Source organism: Rhinatrema bivittatum, chromosome 6, assembly GCF_901001135.1.
Source record: "Rhinatrema bivittatum chromosome 6, aRhiBiv1.1, whole genome shotgun sequence".
In the NCBI taxonomy this organism is placed as follows: Eukaryota; Metazoa; Chordata; class Amphibia; order Gymnophiona; family Rhinatrematidae; genus Rhinatrema; species Rhinatrema bivittatum.
The window spans coordinates 181576945-181592512 of record NC_042620.1 but is presented as its reverse complement, the minus strand read 5'-3'; the positions used below and the strand labels follow the sequence as shown (position 1 = coordinate 181592512).

The window sequence follows — 15568 nt, the reverse complement described above, 5'->3', positions numbered from 1 at the left end:
ACCTTCAAGGAATTAAGGGCCAAACCTTTATGCAACCCATCTTGAAAAATATCCAGAATAAGCGGGATCTTAACTGAACGAAGAAGAACACGGACTCCTCACAACAGGCCTCAAAACACTCTCCAAACACACACACATGCTAGAGAAGTGAAGAACTTCCAAGTGCAGAGTAAGGTGGCAATCACAGCAGAAGAATAGCCACGTTTCAACAGGCGCGCCCTCTCAAGAGCTAAACTGTAAGACAGAACCGAGCCAGATCCTTGTGAAGAACTGGCCCCTGCTGCAAAAGATCTGTGTGTGGCAGAAGATGAAAGGGGTTCTCTGTCAGAAGCCTCCACAAATCCGCTTACCATAGATGCCTGGGCCAACCTGGAGCCCCCAGAAGTACTAGCCCCATGTGGTCTTCGATCCTGCGAATGATCCTGCCCACCAAAGGCCACAGAGAAAAGGCATAAAGCAACTCGACTTCCGGCCAGGCCTGAATGTGAGTACATTGATGCCCAGGGACCACGGATCTCTCCTGTGACTGAAGAAACGAGGAACTTTTGCAGTGCGAGCAGTGGCCACCAGGTTAAAGGACGGGGAGGCCCCACGGCCTACTATCCACTGAAAAGCCTTGGCAGACAACACCCACTCTCCAGGGTGCAGACTCTCACTGCTGAGAGTCTTCCCATTCCATGAGGAGATCTATTTCCTGTGACACTTGGTGTCTCTTGATTCATCCCTGGTGATTGATGCAGACCATCATCATTGCATTGTCTGACATCTCATGGACCGCTTGACCCTGAAGTCTCTGGCTGAACTGCAAGCACACTAACCGGACCACCCGGGCATCCAAGCAATTGATGTTCCAGAGGACCTCTTCAGTCATCCATTGTCCCTGGGCCACCAGCTCTGACAGTAAGCTCCCCAACCCAGGATACTCACTCTGTCCTAAGAACCAGCCAATTCAGGGAGGACAAGGACATAACCCTTCTCAGATGAGCTTCCTGCAACCACCACTGCAGGTGAGAACAGTTGTCCATCGGCAAGTGGAGGCGAACCGAATAGTTCTGAGATTGCGGGTTCCAGCGAGACAGCAGTGAGTGCTGAAGAGGAAACATATGTGCCCTCGCCCAAGGCACAAGTTCTAGGGTTGCTGCCATCAAACTGAGCACCTGAAGATTGCTCCATACCGCCAGGTGTACCGTGTTCATCAACTGACACACTAGGGACATCAATTTCTGGATCCGTGCATCCAGCAGAAAAACCTTGCCCAGCCTCATATTGAACTGAACACCCAGATATTCCAACGACCGAGCAGGCTGGAGACTGCTCTTGGCCAGGTTTGCCACCCAACTGAGCTCTTGCAGCAAGGAGATCACCTTGTTGGTCACCAGGCTGCTCTCTTCCAAGCACTTGGCTCAAATCAGCTAGTCGCCCAGGTGTGGGTGCACCAGGATTCCGTCCTTTCTCAGTGCCGCCGCCCTGACCACCATAACCTTGAAAAATGTTCTGGAAGTGGTAGCTAGACCAAAGGGCAGTGCCCAAAACTGATAATGGTGATCCAGTACCACAAAGCGCAGAAAACATTGGTGCTCCAACTGGATGGGAATATGAAGGTATGCTTCAGACAGATCCAGGGAAGTCAGGAACTCCCTCGAGTGCATGGCCATTATCACCGAGCACAAGGTTTCCATATGAAAATGAGTCACTGTTGACACTCTTGAGGTCCAGGATGGGGACAAAAGGAAACTTCCTTCTTGGGCACAACAAAATAAATGGAATAACGCCCCATATTTTCCTGAGACATATGCATGAGAACTACAGCCCTCAGCCTGAGGAGCCTTAGAAGCATAGATTCCACTGCTTGCTTCTTCTGCGAGGAGTAGCAAGGAGACACCATAAACATGTCCCAAGGAGTGCTGCAATATTTCAGTGCATATCCTTCCCGTATCACTTCCAGGACCAATGATCCGATGTGATCTCGACCCACCTCTGATAAAAGAGAGATAGGCGACCCCCTATCTCCTTGTCCAGAAGGAGTGTCGGCAAACCTTCACTGGGAAGCAAAGGACAGGTCTCTCTTAGACTGTCGGGGTGAAAGGACTAAGACCTATCAAAATGCCAAGGCCTCTGAAATGTGGAGTTCCTGTAGGAATGAAAACACTGGGAACCTCTAATATGACCCCTTCATAGAAAAGGGGCCCTGCAACTGTTTCTTCTTATCTTCCGGGGGAGTGGAGACTCACCCCACTTTAAAGGACATTTTCATAAGATTAGCTTTAGATGCAGCATCAACTGACCAATTCTGCAACCACAGCTGACGTCTAGCCACTACCACCAATGCCACTCCTCTGGCCAAAATACGGACCAAATCACAACCCGCATCTGCTAAAAAGTTGGCAGCGGGATCCATAATTGCTCTGGAATTGACCCCAGAATCATTCACCTCCTGAGAGAGAAGCAGACAAGAACAGGCCACAAGAGCAATCTGTAAGGTCATTGCCACTGCATCAAAAGCCTTCTATCATGCACATCCTTTAAGGCCACTCTTCCTTCCATGGGAATAGTCATCCACTTAGAGACGGCACAAATCCAGTTTAGGAAAATTCAAAATGCTCTCTCGCAGTTGGATCCAGAGGGTAGAAACCCTCTAATGCCCAGCCCCCTTTAAAACTCGCTTCCGGGGGCATCCCATTCAAGATCAATCAGCCCCTGATTAGCATTCATAACAGGAAAAATGCAAGAAGATCTACGCAAGGAAACCAAAATGGGATTTGTCTTCTATTCTGACATAGGATCTGCCCCAGGCATTCTCAGCATCTTCAAGGTCTGGGAAATCAGGGCCGGCAGTTCATCTTTATGAAAGAACTGTAACATGGTCAGATATGATTCCAAACCAGGAGGAATTTCCCCCATCTTCCAATGAATTAGGATACGCCTCATCATCTGTGCCATCTGGGTCCCTGCCGGGGAAACCTGTGGTGAAACAAGGTATGCCTCGGTTCTTAACCATAGGAATAGAAAAGGGAGGGGCCACCGGCTTAGGGTCTGAACTGACAGGAGTGGGAGAAGCAGAGGCCTGAGCCTGAACAAAGGCTTGTAAACCCTGAAAAAACTCGATCTGAGAAAAAGCAGCTGGATCCAGGCCAAGTCCAGAAGATACTGGACTGGGTCCAACAGAACTGCCATCTCCTGTGGAGGAGCCAATCAAGGAAGCACCAAGATCCAGCACCGGAACCAGACCATCTTCAGAATGGGAGGATCCAGGCTTAGCTAAATCCAAGGAAGACAACTCTACCTGAGCATCTGCACAGCGCTTACACATGTTGGAAGACAGGTCAGGCTGAGAAGCCCTAATATGACAGGCAACGCAGAGAAAGGCATTTAGGCTTCTTGGTTACTGGTGCCATTAGCGTCGGTAACAGTGCATGCAATTGGCTCGTGCAGAAAAATTTATGCGCACAAACTTCTGGCACCAAGGAATAAGCGTGACAAGGTGCACGTACAACACGTGCGCCCAGTCGGAGCGCTGCTGAATGCACTAAAAAGTTGTGCACGTGAGGGCACACTGAACGCCACATACACTCTGGGGTAGATTTTCTAAAAGTGCGCCCACGCAAACAAAAGTACGCCGGATTTTATAAGATGCGCACGTAGCCGCGCGTATCTTATATAATCCGGGGTCGGCGCGCGCAAGGGGGTGCACATTTGTGCAACTTGCACGCGCCGAGCCCTGCGCGTGCTGCCCGTTCTCTCCAAGGCCGCTGTCACTGCCATGCTCAGCCTCCTGTAACTGCTGCCTTTGAGCTGCACAAGCAGCAAAGTCCACGCTGGGAACTGGCTTCCAAACCAAGGTACACCTCTGAGTGACCATGGAAATCACCTCAGGAATATTTCAATTGAGGGGGGACCTTTTAGGTATCACCGAGGGAGAGCGGGGCTTTTCCTTTTCCTCAATTTAGAATTCACCTTTCAAAATGAAGGCAATCCCCCTCCGTCTCTGCTTGAGACAGAGAATACTGGCAGGATAGGGTCATTGCAGGACTATATATACCGTGACATCTGCTTGCTCTGTCTCCATCTGCTGGCAGGGGAGCATAACTCACTGGTCCTGAGTCCATCTGTCTACATGCTAGGAAAATTTTCATTTTGCCTTTCTTCTTTCCTATGTTAAGATAGCAAGGTCTCTCAAGTCAATCAGGATCAAGCTCAGAGGGCATTTCATTTTATATTTTCATTAGGAACACTAAAAATAAGTTGTAAAGTAATGGCTCCTAAATCATGTCCTCAAGTCTACCAGGTCTGTTTTTCAGGATGCCCACATTAATCTGATATATTTCCAATCATTTTGGTCAAAGAACCAGATTCATTTGCTTACCTTGCCTATTTGAGGTTGCTCACCATTGGATTCGTGAACCACTGTTGCAGTAAGAGCCAGAGTCAAAAATACCTTTAGTTTTCCAACAATGTAAAGTAATTGCTCAAAGGAGTGAGTGAGTGCTGCTTCCTGCATCTGCCACCTACCTATATGGAGAAATCTTTGCCATGCCCGGCACCTGGAGTGTTCTTTTCATTTCCTCCCTGCTGATGCTCAGTTTTCGGATGAGAAGGTCATTTCGTTTTATTCGAAAGAGCAATTCCTTCAGGAAGGAAAGATTGTTGTCTTCCAAGAGCTCTTTTTCCTGGAGCTTTTGGAAGAGGTCCTTAACATCTCGGATACCCTCCTGCTTCTTTGGGGGGATGAGCTCCAGGCATAGGAACTTGAGAGCAGAGAGCTCATCTGTATCCAGATCCTCACTGATGCTGTACAGGAGCTTATGGAAATCCATTTTCATTTAGTTTTTATCTAGAAAAGCAGTGAGAGGAAAACATGTAAGAAGCATTGCAAGCCCAAATAGTGATGGTTGTCCTCTGTTTTTAATGTATCTAATTTTACTGAAGGAATATGAAGTACCAATGTTGGGATAGACAACAGTGACTGACTCTGAGCATCATTATCTGAAACAATAATAAGCGACTGCCTGTGGTACAAATGAGTACCAGGATGTAGAACTACAGAGACTATGTTTTGAAAATAAACACCAGGATGCAACACTATAATTACTGTTTCTGGTGGAAATGAACACTAGGATACAACACAATAGGGTCCGATATTCAGAGCTGGCCGGATAAGTAACTTAGCCCCTGGCCCAGAGATGCTCAAATCGGTCCTTGGGTTTTCAAGAAAGATCTAATGAATATGCATGAGATTCCTATGTATGCAAATATTTCTCATACATATTCATTTGTCCTACAAACCTGATTGTTGTGCCCCCCCAAGAATAGGTTTAAGCATCCCTGCCCTAGCCTCCTGTGATTGTGGGATCCACAGAGATCTGCATAATTAGCTTATTATTTTACAATCTGACACAGAATCAACACCGCTGAAAGCTTTAACACTCCTTAATTTAATTCTTTGCACAAAGTTGCAGGGGAGCCTATCTGCCTTCAGTCTCTGCTCTCTGCTCCTACTGCAGTCCTTCCCCTCACAAACAGCCTGCAGAGTATCTTCTTCTTTTATTCCCCTACACCCACACACTCACTCTCTCTCTCTCCCTCAGCATTCCCTTCCTCCTGTCCGAAGTGAGTGGAGGGAATGTGAAGCTGTCAAGAATGTTTGATCCCTCAAAGATCTCTTAAATCTTTGTAAGCTTTATAAAAAGATTCTTGCACTGCACATATAATTAATCAATCACACACCATTAACATAGACTTGGATGTATTTAGGAAGTCAGTAACTGCTGGTGTCTCATAGCTGGCACAGAAAGCTGGCAAAGAAAGCATTAAACTTCAATTCATAGAAGCCTTGATGACTCACACTGCTGCTGACAATTTTTACACTTTTGCTAAATCAACTTCCTTTTGTATCTATTACTAGGAGTCTACCAATATATGTGCAAATATCATCCAATATATGTGCTAATATCTTTCTGTGTAATTAACAGTATGATAAACTGGTGATACCTAGTGCATTTTTAGCATACAGAAACACATACACTCTGAAAGATGAAAACAACTTTGTCAAGAAAATATAAAAAGGATGGCTGCACTATTTCAATTTTAACTGTGACAGTTCACTGTTAAATTTGTTACTTATTTTAGATTTTGTATCTATCTCTCCAAATAATGCTCAAGGCAGCTTAAATAACTTTTTTTTTTACAATTCAAATGCAATAAGTCCCAAAAGAGCTTACAATCTAGCAGGCCGATGCAGAAAAATGCGCGGGAGAGCCGACGAGCGCCCGCTCACCCGGCGCACGCACAGGCCACTCTCCTGGGCGCGCGATTCAGGAGGGTGGCCTATGCAAATTAGGGCCCACAGTAAAAAGAGGCGCTAGGGACACTAGCGCGTCCCTAGCGCCTCCTTTTTGACAGGAGCAGCAGCTGTCAGCGGGTTTTGTCAGCTGACGCTTCGCTGCACATTTTGCTTTCTGGATCGCACGGGAATAACTAATAGGGCCATCAACATGCACAGGTTTGGCCGCGCGTTTTCGACGCGCTATTACCCCTTACTGTATAAGGGGTAAAGCTAGCGCGTCGAAAACGCGCGGCCAAACTCGGGCTAACACTGTACTGTATCGGCCCGTAAGTGTGTACCTGAGGCAATTGGAGATAAAGTAACTTGCTCAAGAAAACAAGGAACATCAATATAAATGGGATTTGAATCCTGGTTTCTTTGGTTCTCAGTCTATTTTCTCTAACCACTAGACCACTGTGTTTAAAATGGTTTACTTACTTGTAACATGAATGTCTAATTATAGATCTGTCTTGATACGAAATGGTTATAACTAGCCACTCTCTCCCCTCAAATTTTCCAGTGTGGGGGTATATCTTGACTTGATAAATTGTTGAGTTTTGTAGTTGATACATTTATTTGTATATCATTTATTTAAACATTTGTTTTTAAACAAGATGAATGGTTTTCAATATAAAATTTGACTTTTCTACATAGAGTTGTGAAACTTTATGCAAAATTATGCAAATATGCTGCAGAATTTTGAAAAATCTCCCCCAGGAAACTGGGGGCTCTGCTTATAGCTACTGTCTTGGTGAAAAATGAAGGCAGAATCCAGCACTACAGTGATTAGTCTGCTGCAACTGAACAGGAAGTGCTAGCACCGTGAATTACCATGGGGCCAGCACCTGAGGAGGAGCTGCAGGATGGGCTTTTTCTGCCACCAGCGGGATGGAGTCCACCGGCAGCCACACAGGCCTTCTGTTTCTTCCACTGCCAGTGGGATGGGGTCCAGTAGCGGCCTCACGGGCCTCTTGCTTCTTCCACGCCGGTGAGATCAGGTCCACTGGCGGTATCACGGGCCTCTACCAGATCCTGGCACCGCCCGCCCCCCCCCCACCCCCCCCAGGTGTGCCACCCTGTGCAATTGCATGGTTTGCACACTCTATGGCGCTGGGCCTGCTGGTAGAACAGATGGGAACAGTACAAAACATATGGCAAATTATCATAGCAAATATGTAAAGTTATGGAACACATGGGGAAAACCCTGAAAAATCACAGCTCAGGATGAGTAACCAACCAAACAATTCACAGATATCCAGCTTTTCCCAGGAACCCAGTTCTACAAAATTTGCCAAAAAATAGAGACATTGATATTAAATTATGTATTCTACTACATTGGACAGCTATAGAACCCTAGAAATAAATATGCATAATTGAATATTACAATATTGCCCCAATGTTGTCTAAGTTTTCTTTTTTTTATTTAACATGTATAAATGCTTTATCAAATAGCGGCTGAGTTAAGAATGCAAGTAATGCATGGGATCAAGGCCACAGAACCCCTTGCAGAGCTCCAAACCTCTGTCCCCATTCAGGGTCCTGTAAGAATTTCACAAAGCAGGCCAAATATGCCCCATTTCATCAAGATGCCCCTTTTTCCACATCCTCTCCTTCTGTCTCTTCCACCAAATATGGAGATTCAAGCCAACTGTGATGACATCTAGGCAGATACCATTGGCTTGTGTATTGTACTTGTATGAAGTGGGGGAGTATCATTTTCATCTCCAGCATGCCTGTTTGCACAGATCTGGACTATCATGGCCCCCACATAAATCTATCCAACCCTCCACCCCATTTTTAATGCCCCTAAAACAGGATATGCTCAAGTTTAAAAAAAAAACCACAAAAAACAACAACAATAAAGAAGCATTTCTGCAAGCAAAAACAAGGCTACATTAGTGCCTTGCAGGCAAAAGCCATGCATGATATACACACAAAAAGAGAACACGTACAAAGATGAACCAAATTAACATGCACCTGGGATTGTTATTCAGTACAGCAGAAAGATGACGGGGATTCTATACATCTATGGCAAGCAATCTGCATGCAAGGCATGTCTGGGCATGCCTCTCCTGGGCCCCTGGTGCTAACTCAGGCAGAGAGGTTTCCAAGCTGTTTGTGTATGATGTCACAAAACAAGAACAGGGTAGCCCTTTGTCAGCTGCAACTTATTTTGGTTTACAACATTTTGCCCCTAGGTTTAATAAAATGAATAAGCCTGTATATCATATTTATTTTAGCATTTCCAGTAGTACTAGGATCTTTTTTTCCATTTATTGCTAATGCTCTTCATAAATGACTGTAGTGCAGAGCTCTGATAACTGTATTAGTCACAGAGAAAACTGGGATCTTTGTAAACTAGAATATTTTTAAATTGAACCAACATAAGAATTTATGCAAAGAGGATGATGTATGAGCCTTTGAGGCCACAAAAATGCCTTCCTCAGTCAATCTGAAGAAAGCTCTGCTTTGATCTTGAAAGCTCATGCATTACAATATAATTTTTGGATAATCCTCAGGATGGTCATATAAAAGTTAATGTATTCAATGAATAAATTTAGTCATGCCTACAATTTTTTTACTTACCTTTCCAGGAAAAAAAACAAAACAATTAAAGCGAGAAACATCAAAACAGTTAAAATACTATATTTAGAACAATAGCAAAAATAGAAATGCAACAATAAACATAGTATAAGACAATTAAAATACATAGAACAATAAACATGTGTGATGGGATCTCCAAACTGTGGCCATGTCTTAGAGTAAGGGCTGGAGGAGTCTTTGAGTGGTGGAGCCCTAAGGTTGACTCTTTGGGGAAAAAAATGGATGTTCCTTGCCAGTGAATTGCCACCAGGTTGCAAAAATAAATGGTAACTGAAAAGGTCGTACATTGTCAATGGGAATGTTATGGATGAAAGGTTTGGCAGGAGAGCCCACCATGGATTAGGGGTGAGAAGGAGCTGCCAGCCAGGACTGGTGGGCCCAGGGATCCCTTGCGTTTTGGAGTGGGCCCTGCAGGAGCTTTCCCTCTCTAGGGGACAGGCCCAAGGCTGAAGTCATCCTGTTCACTAAGGATTGCTCCAGCAAACCAGTCTGGGCTTTCCCCACAGGAGAAAGGACCAGGAGGAGGTGGCCCCTTTCCAGAAGGAAAGCAGAGGAAGGAGAAGAGGGAACGCTTACAAGAAGAAGAAGTGTTAAGGATGCTGGGGATGTCCGTGAATGCTGCTGGGAACATAAGTGCAGGACCAGGAGAAAGTACTGTATTTGTCCACATCGTGAAGAGCTGATCTCATTCTGGGAGCAGATGTGGCTGTATATGGAGGGATGGGAAGTATCCAGCTGAAGGTGGGAGTGGGATATACAGTTTACATTGTGTTTGTGGGATCTAATAGAAATGTGAGCAACATATTTCTTTGAGTTTGGAGGAGGTATTGGGTAAAGTGACAGCTTAAGTTTATTGCAATCTATTTCTAATTGTGTTTGGAGTTAGACAAAATTATATCTTGGCTGTGAAGCCTGTGCAAATGACGTGCAATACCCTCTTTGAAATCTTTGTAAATAGTTTCTGTGCTGGTACCCCAGGAATAAAAGTTCAATGTTGTGGAAGAATGCTTGATGTTGAGTTTGTTTGGGAGCAGGGGTCACCTTGACTGCCAGCAACCACCAGATAAAAGAGAGGTATTGGGGTTCACAGAAGGGATTCTTGGGTGAGTGGCCCTCCTTGTCCAGCTCAAGAAAACAGGGCTCTCTGCCTGCTTCTAGCTCGGTTCCACTATGCCATATGCTTGGCCTATCTTGCTGAACCCTAAAAACCTGAGAGACTGGCAGAAGGCTCCCAATGGTGTCAGAGCTTCTCAGCATTTTCTGTGCCCCGCTAGGGGGTTACACATATCTAAAGCAATTTAGGTATATTACTCAGAAAAAAAATTAATAAACACATATTGAGACCTATATGAAACATGCAAAGCAAGACAAAATAAATAGCAATGAAGAAAATGAACCCCCAACAAAATGCAAGCAAAAACTCTCCAACAAACTGAGAACAAAACAAAATAAACCCACAAATAAAAATCAACTAAAAGCTCTTTGAAATAATCAAGTTTTAACTTGTCTCAAAAAATTAGATCATCCTTAATCAATCTGATTTATTTGGGAAGCAGATTCCATGGGTAAGGATCTATGTAAGCAAAGGCTTAACTCTTTGTGCTAGTCAAATGGAATTTTTTCAGATTGGTTAAGGCAAAAAGGCCCAGGTGTGCTGAGTGCAGAATTCTAGACAGGGCATTAATAAGATAAAAGAGCATTCTTTAAATAATTTGGGGTCATATTATATAGTGCCTTATTCCAAGTCCACGGACCTGAGATGACAAAGAAATCCACCCAAGCACAGGGGAACCGCCAAGTTTGGAGGTGGTAATTTCCTACCCACAGTACTTCTACTTTGAAAGGTTCAGTCTAAGCTTTTTCTCTCACATTCATTCAGTGTGCAACCGATACATAGCAAAGTTTAGCATTTTCATTTCATTGGTGAAGACACTTTTACTCACGACAAAGAGCTATATATCATCCACAAACATTTGAAAACGTGTGCTAGATTTTTCCAGCAAGCCTGCTAATACTCTCATGTTACAGACTGCATAGAAGAGGCACAAGAATGGAACATTGGGGCTGAAGCCAAGGCACAAGACATCACTCAAGGCCAATCTGTGGGGATTGTTCCTTTAATAAAACATTTAAACCGATGCCACACTGGTCTCTTAATCCCCAAAACAGATGTTTGATTAGTAAGAATATCATGATCAATTGTATTGAGTGCTGTAGATAGATCCAAATTTACAAATTAAAAGATTCAGCATCTCTTTTAGACTACAAACTGTTTAATAGAATTTTTTAACCTCATATTAAGATTAAACAGTTTTTAAGTAAACTAACACTGCAGGCTGTGTGCTCATGGAGTTCTAGCCTGATTTTTCTCTTAAGTTTTGGCTGATGAGGTTGCTCAGGCAATTGGGATGTGCTGTCATTTTTAAATGAATATGGAACACCAATGAAATTTCCTGTTTCATTTTGGATTATTTTCCATCAGAAGCAAGACAAAAACCTAATGTAGTTCTGTTGTGTTGTTTTAGCCTGTGCTATTTTTTGCAATACATGTTATTTGCAAATGAAAAGCACACTAATACTCTCATATATGTTTTACTGTGTAAAGCCTGTTGCTATATTATTTCCCTTATGTGTTGCTTGTAAAGCCTGTTGCTGCATTTTTGTTACATGTAAACCGAGGTGATGTTCCGAATGTGCCGAGATATATAAAAATACATACATACACAAACAAATAAATAAATAAATAAATAGACTAAATCATGCTTGCATAATAATGTGCTTTGCAAAAAAATTAGCCTGCATTGTAAAAATTTGTGCATTCCAAAAACAAAATGACTAACACAAAAAAACAAAAAAAAATAGATGGGAAAAAGAAACAAAATAAAAAGATGACAAATTAAACAAAATGAACTTGTTTTCCATACACACCTCTAAATGGGCATCCTTCAACCTTGTGCCTTACAATGCACTGTTGGTATGTGTACAAATCTTTTCAGCTGTGCAACCTGTCGTGTGTCAATTCACACCATTGCAGGTCACAAGGTGGACATTTCTGTCTAAGGGGGTCATTTTCTATCGCTTATCGCATGCGATAGCTTGCCGGGGGCAGAGTCGGGGTGGAGTTGGGGAGGCGAGGGGAGGAGTCGGGGCGTTGGACGCTGCGATGTTTTCACTGGCGGCGATAAGGTAAGCACCGTTATCGTCGCCAGTAGCACCCAATAGCACCACCTTTCATGGTGGAGCTATTGGATGCGAAAGCCGGCAGCGAAAAGACCGCAGTGGTGTGAAGGCTGCTGGCTTTCGCAGGCCCCACCCCCGTTTTCTCTGGATTAAAATGGTGAATCCAGGCCTAAGCCAGAAGACTCATCACCATTGGCCTACAGTACTGGGGGAACTGTTTCCAGCACTGATGTTAAAGTGTCACTGAGCTAATCTGCTCCAAAGTCTTCAGTCTTATTTTAAACTTAAAAATTAAAAGCAAACTATAAATAGGATAAAAATGGGAGGACCCTCATGAGGCAGAGTTTTTAAAGCTTTTTTTCCAGGGTTTCTCCCATCGAAAATACTGTAATGTTTTCACTGTCAAATCAGAAGCAAGTCTTGTATTGAAGCAAAAGAAATGCCAAAGAATTAGGAGTGTTTTAATTAATTTAGGATAAACTAGTCAGGGAAGGATTTCCAACTAGGGAATAAACATAAGGATCACTCCAGGTTCTGCCCTCTATGGTAATCTATTTGTAGCATTACTGTTTTTCCTCTGACTTTATATTTTTGTGCTGCATCCCCAATATTGTTATGATGGAAAAGACTGGACTTTGTTATCATCAGGATTTATTGCATACTTCTGCACCCTAGGACCACTGCAACACCTACCCATCTCCTAAAATCTGAACTCCAGACCGTTCTCAGGACATTGCAGAAAGTTATCCCTTCCCCTCTGCCTCCTCTGACACAAAGCACAAACACCCACACCTACATACACAGACACAGTTTAGCCACCTATCACAAAAGCAGTGATAATAAATCTAAATGCGTTTATAGACAGTCTTTACAGTGTTGTGTTTTGTTCCTTAACAAAGGGAGGAAAACTCTCAAACGTTAGGCCCAGATAATATTAAGTTAGTCCAATAAAGTTTTGACCTTCGACCTATTGCTTGATCCTCCTTTCTCCTTGTTCAATTGCAAAATAAAAACAGAGCATAATCTTTCTCAGAAGTACCACTGAGAAGTGAAATTGAAACAGCTAAGTCTGTAACTCAGTGAAAGCCCTGTCTAAGAAAAAGAAACGTGGTCAAACCTTTGGGAGATCTCGTCTGAAAAGCTTCCAAAACCCCTAGGAAAGAAAGAGCTGATAGTCCAGCATTCTCAGGATGATGGGGCGGCCAGGCAAAGTGCTTACTTACCCGTGCCATGTGATGCCTGAGGCTTCAGGCCTGCAACGAGGAAGCATAAGACTGGACAGGGAAGTTGCTACAACTTCCTGTCTGAGTTTTGCACTCTCTTACTACCGGTAAGAGAAAACCTATATGAATCACACACACAGTCTAGATCACAACAACTAAACCAGTTTTTAAAATGTGTGGCCTTCAGCGTGTAGCTTGTTTTTGAGAGTTGACAAATTGTGATCTTTGGCTTTTGATTCATGGATAAGATTCTTGAGTAAGAAAGACACAAAATAAGAATTTTGCACAATTTTTTAATCTTAAAAAAATAAAAAAAATTGAAATTGAAAAATTAAGAAATTTTCATATCAATAAAGAATTTTATAGACAAAATAATATTAAAAAAGAAGGAGGTGGGAGTTCCAGACCAATGATTATATCAGTCAGTATACCTAAAGTTTATTCTTATGTGCATTCTTAATATCTGAGGGCTTCTCTTCCTTAGAAATTAATTAATTTCTATATTAATTTGTGTTGATTACTTCTTTCTCCTTCACTTGCCTCTTTTTTGCATTGAGAGTCTCCTATGGACCCCACCCCCGCTGCAGGAATTGATTGCAAAACAATGGCCACTGTCACTTTACTATTTTTAGAGCACTCCTCAATTTTTTTAAGTTTTGTAAATACAACTTTTTGGAGTGGTCAGATGACTATGATCAGTAAGCACTGTTTTTACTGTTCTATCTGGTTTCAGCATGAGCCCACGTTTGATATAAATGTTGAGATTACTTACCTGATAATCTCCTTTTCCTTAGTGTAGACAGATGGACTCAGAACAAATGGATATAGTATGCTCGTGCAAGCAGTTGGAGACGGATCTGACGTCTCCAACTGCTAGCACCTGCTAGCAACTGCTAAATGGCGCCACCTAGTGCCCCACAGGAAGCGCAGCAACTCAGTAATCTTCCTTGCAAAAGCTGTTATGGATGTGTGTACTGACGCTCAGTGAAATAGTGAAACAGGATTCCCCTGACCGATTGATAGTAGCTGGAGACCACCAGCATTCCCAACCGGAAGGCGTCAACACCTGGCAAGAGGGGACGCTCTTATGTAAACAAATGACATGGCTTACCTTGAATCGGTGAAACCCATGTACACTGGCAGCTGGGTGGGATGCTGAGTCCATCTGTCTACACTAAGGAAAAGGAGATTATCAGGTAAGTAATCTCAACATTTCCTGGCGTGTAGCCAGATGGACTCAGAACGAATGGGATGTACAAAAGCTTTACTCCCAGCCTGGGTGGGAGGCTGCCTGAGGACCGTGTAGGACTGCCCTCGCAAATGCTGTGTCCTCCCTGGCCTGGACATCCAGACGGTAGAACCTGGAAAAGGTATGGAGGGAGGACCATGTCGCTGCTTTACATATTTCTGCAGGCGACAGCATCCTGGATTCTGCCCAAGATGCCGCTTGTGCTCTGCTAGAATGAGCCTTGACCTGTAGAGGCGGAGACTTCCCGGCCTCTACGTAAACTGCTCGGATAACTTCTTTAATCCAGTGGGCGATGGTGGGCCGAGAGGCCGCTTCGCCTTGTTTCTTTCCGCTGTGCAGGACGAACAGATGGTCTGTCTTTCGTACGTCTTGTGTCAATTCCAGATATCTGGGCAGCAATCTGCCGATATCGAGATGGCGTAGTAAACGCCCTTCTTCAGATTTCTTCAAACCCGCTGTGGTAGGCAAGGATATAGTTTGGTTAAGGTGAAATTGTGAGACCACTTTAGGTAGAAAGGAGGGAACCGTGCGAAGATGGATAGCCTCCGGAGTGATTCTGAGAAAGGGATCACGGCAGGACAGTGCTTGTAGCTCTGAGATGCGGCGTGCTGAACACACTGCCAATAAGAACACCATCTTCAAGGTTAGAGAACGGAGAGACAGGCCCCGAAGGGGTCTGAAGGTGGATCCCGCGAGGAAATCCAAAACAAGGTTGAGGTTCCACAAAGGCACTGGCCACTTCAGTGGCAGACGAATGTGCTTAACTCCTTTCAGGAAGCGAGACACATCTGGATGCGTGGCAATGGTCTTGCCATCCCTCCTGGGACCATAGCAAGACAGCGCAGCCACCTGAACCTTGATGGAGCTTAGGGATAGACCTTCTGAAGCCCATCCTGCAGGAAATCCAGAACAATAGGGATAGTAGTCGCATGTGGATTGGTGCCATGAGTGTTGCACCAGGCTTCAAACACTCTCCAAATCCTAACGTAG

At 43.9% G+C, this 15568-nt stretch overlaps 1 protein-coding gene across 4 annotated transcripts in view; it reads right to left on the bottom strand.

Moving 5' to 3' along the window:
• CASP8 (caspase 8) overlaps positions 1–14151 on the bottom strand; it is a 68698-nt gene extending 54547 nt beyond the window's left edge. For 2 of the 4 annotated variants that reach the window (XM_029606243.1, XM_029606246.1), the window contains exons 1-2: positions 13330–13379; positions 4510–4831 (exon numbers count right to left, since the gene is read on the bottom strand). In XM_029606243.1, coding sequence (XP_029462103.1) covers positions 4510–4820 — 311 coding nt within the window. In that variant the 5' untranslated portion in view covers positions 4821–4831; positions 13330–13379. Of the gene's footprint in view, positions 1–4509; positions 4832–13223; positions 13305–13329; positions 13380–14101 lie in introns of those variants that run through there. The other 2 variants (XM_029606245.1, XM_029606244.1) reach the window with 2 other exon arrangements.
• Between the last annotated feature and the right edge of the window lie 1417 nt (positions 14152–15568).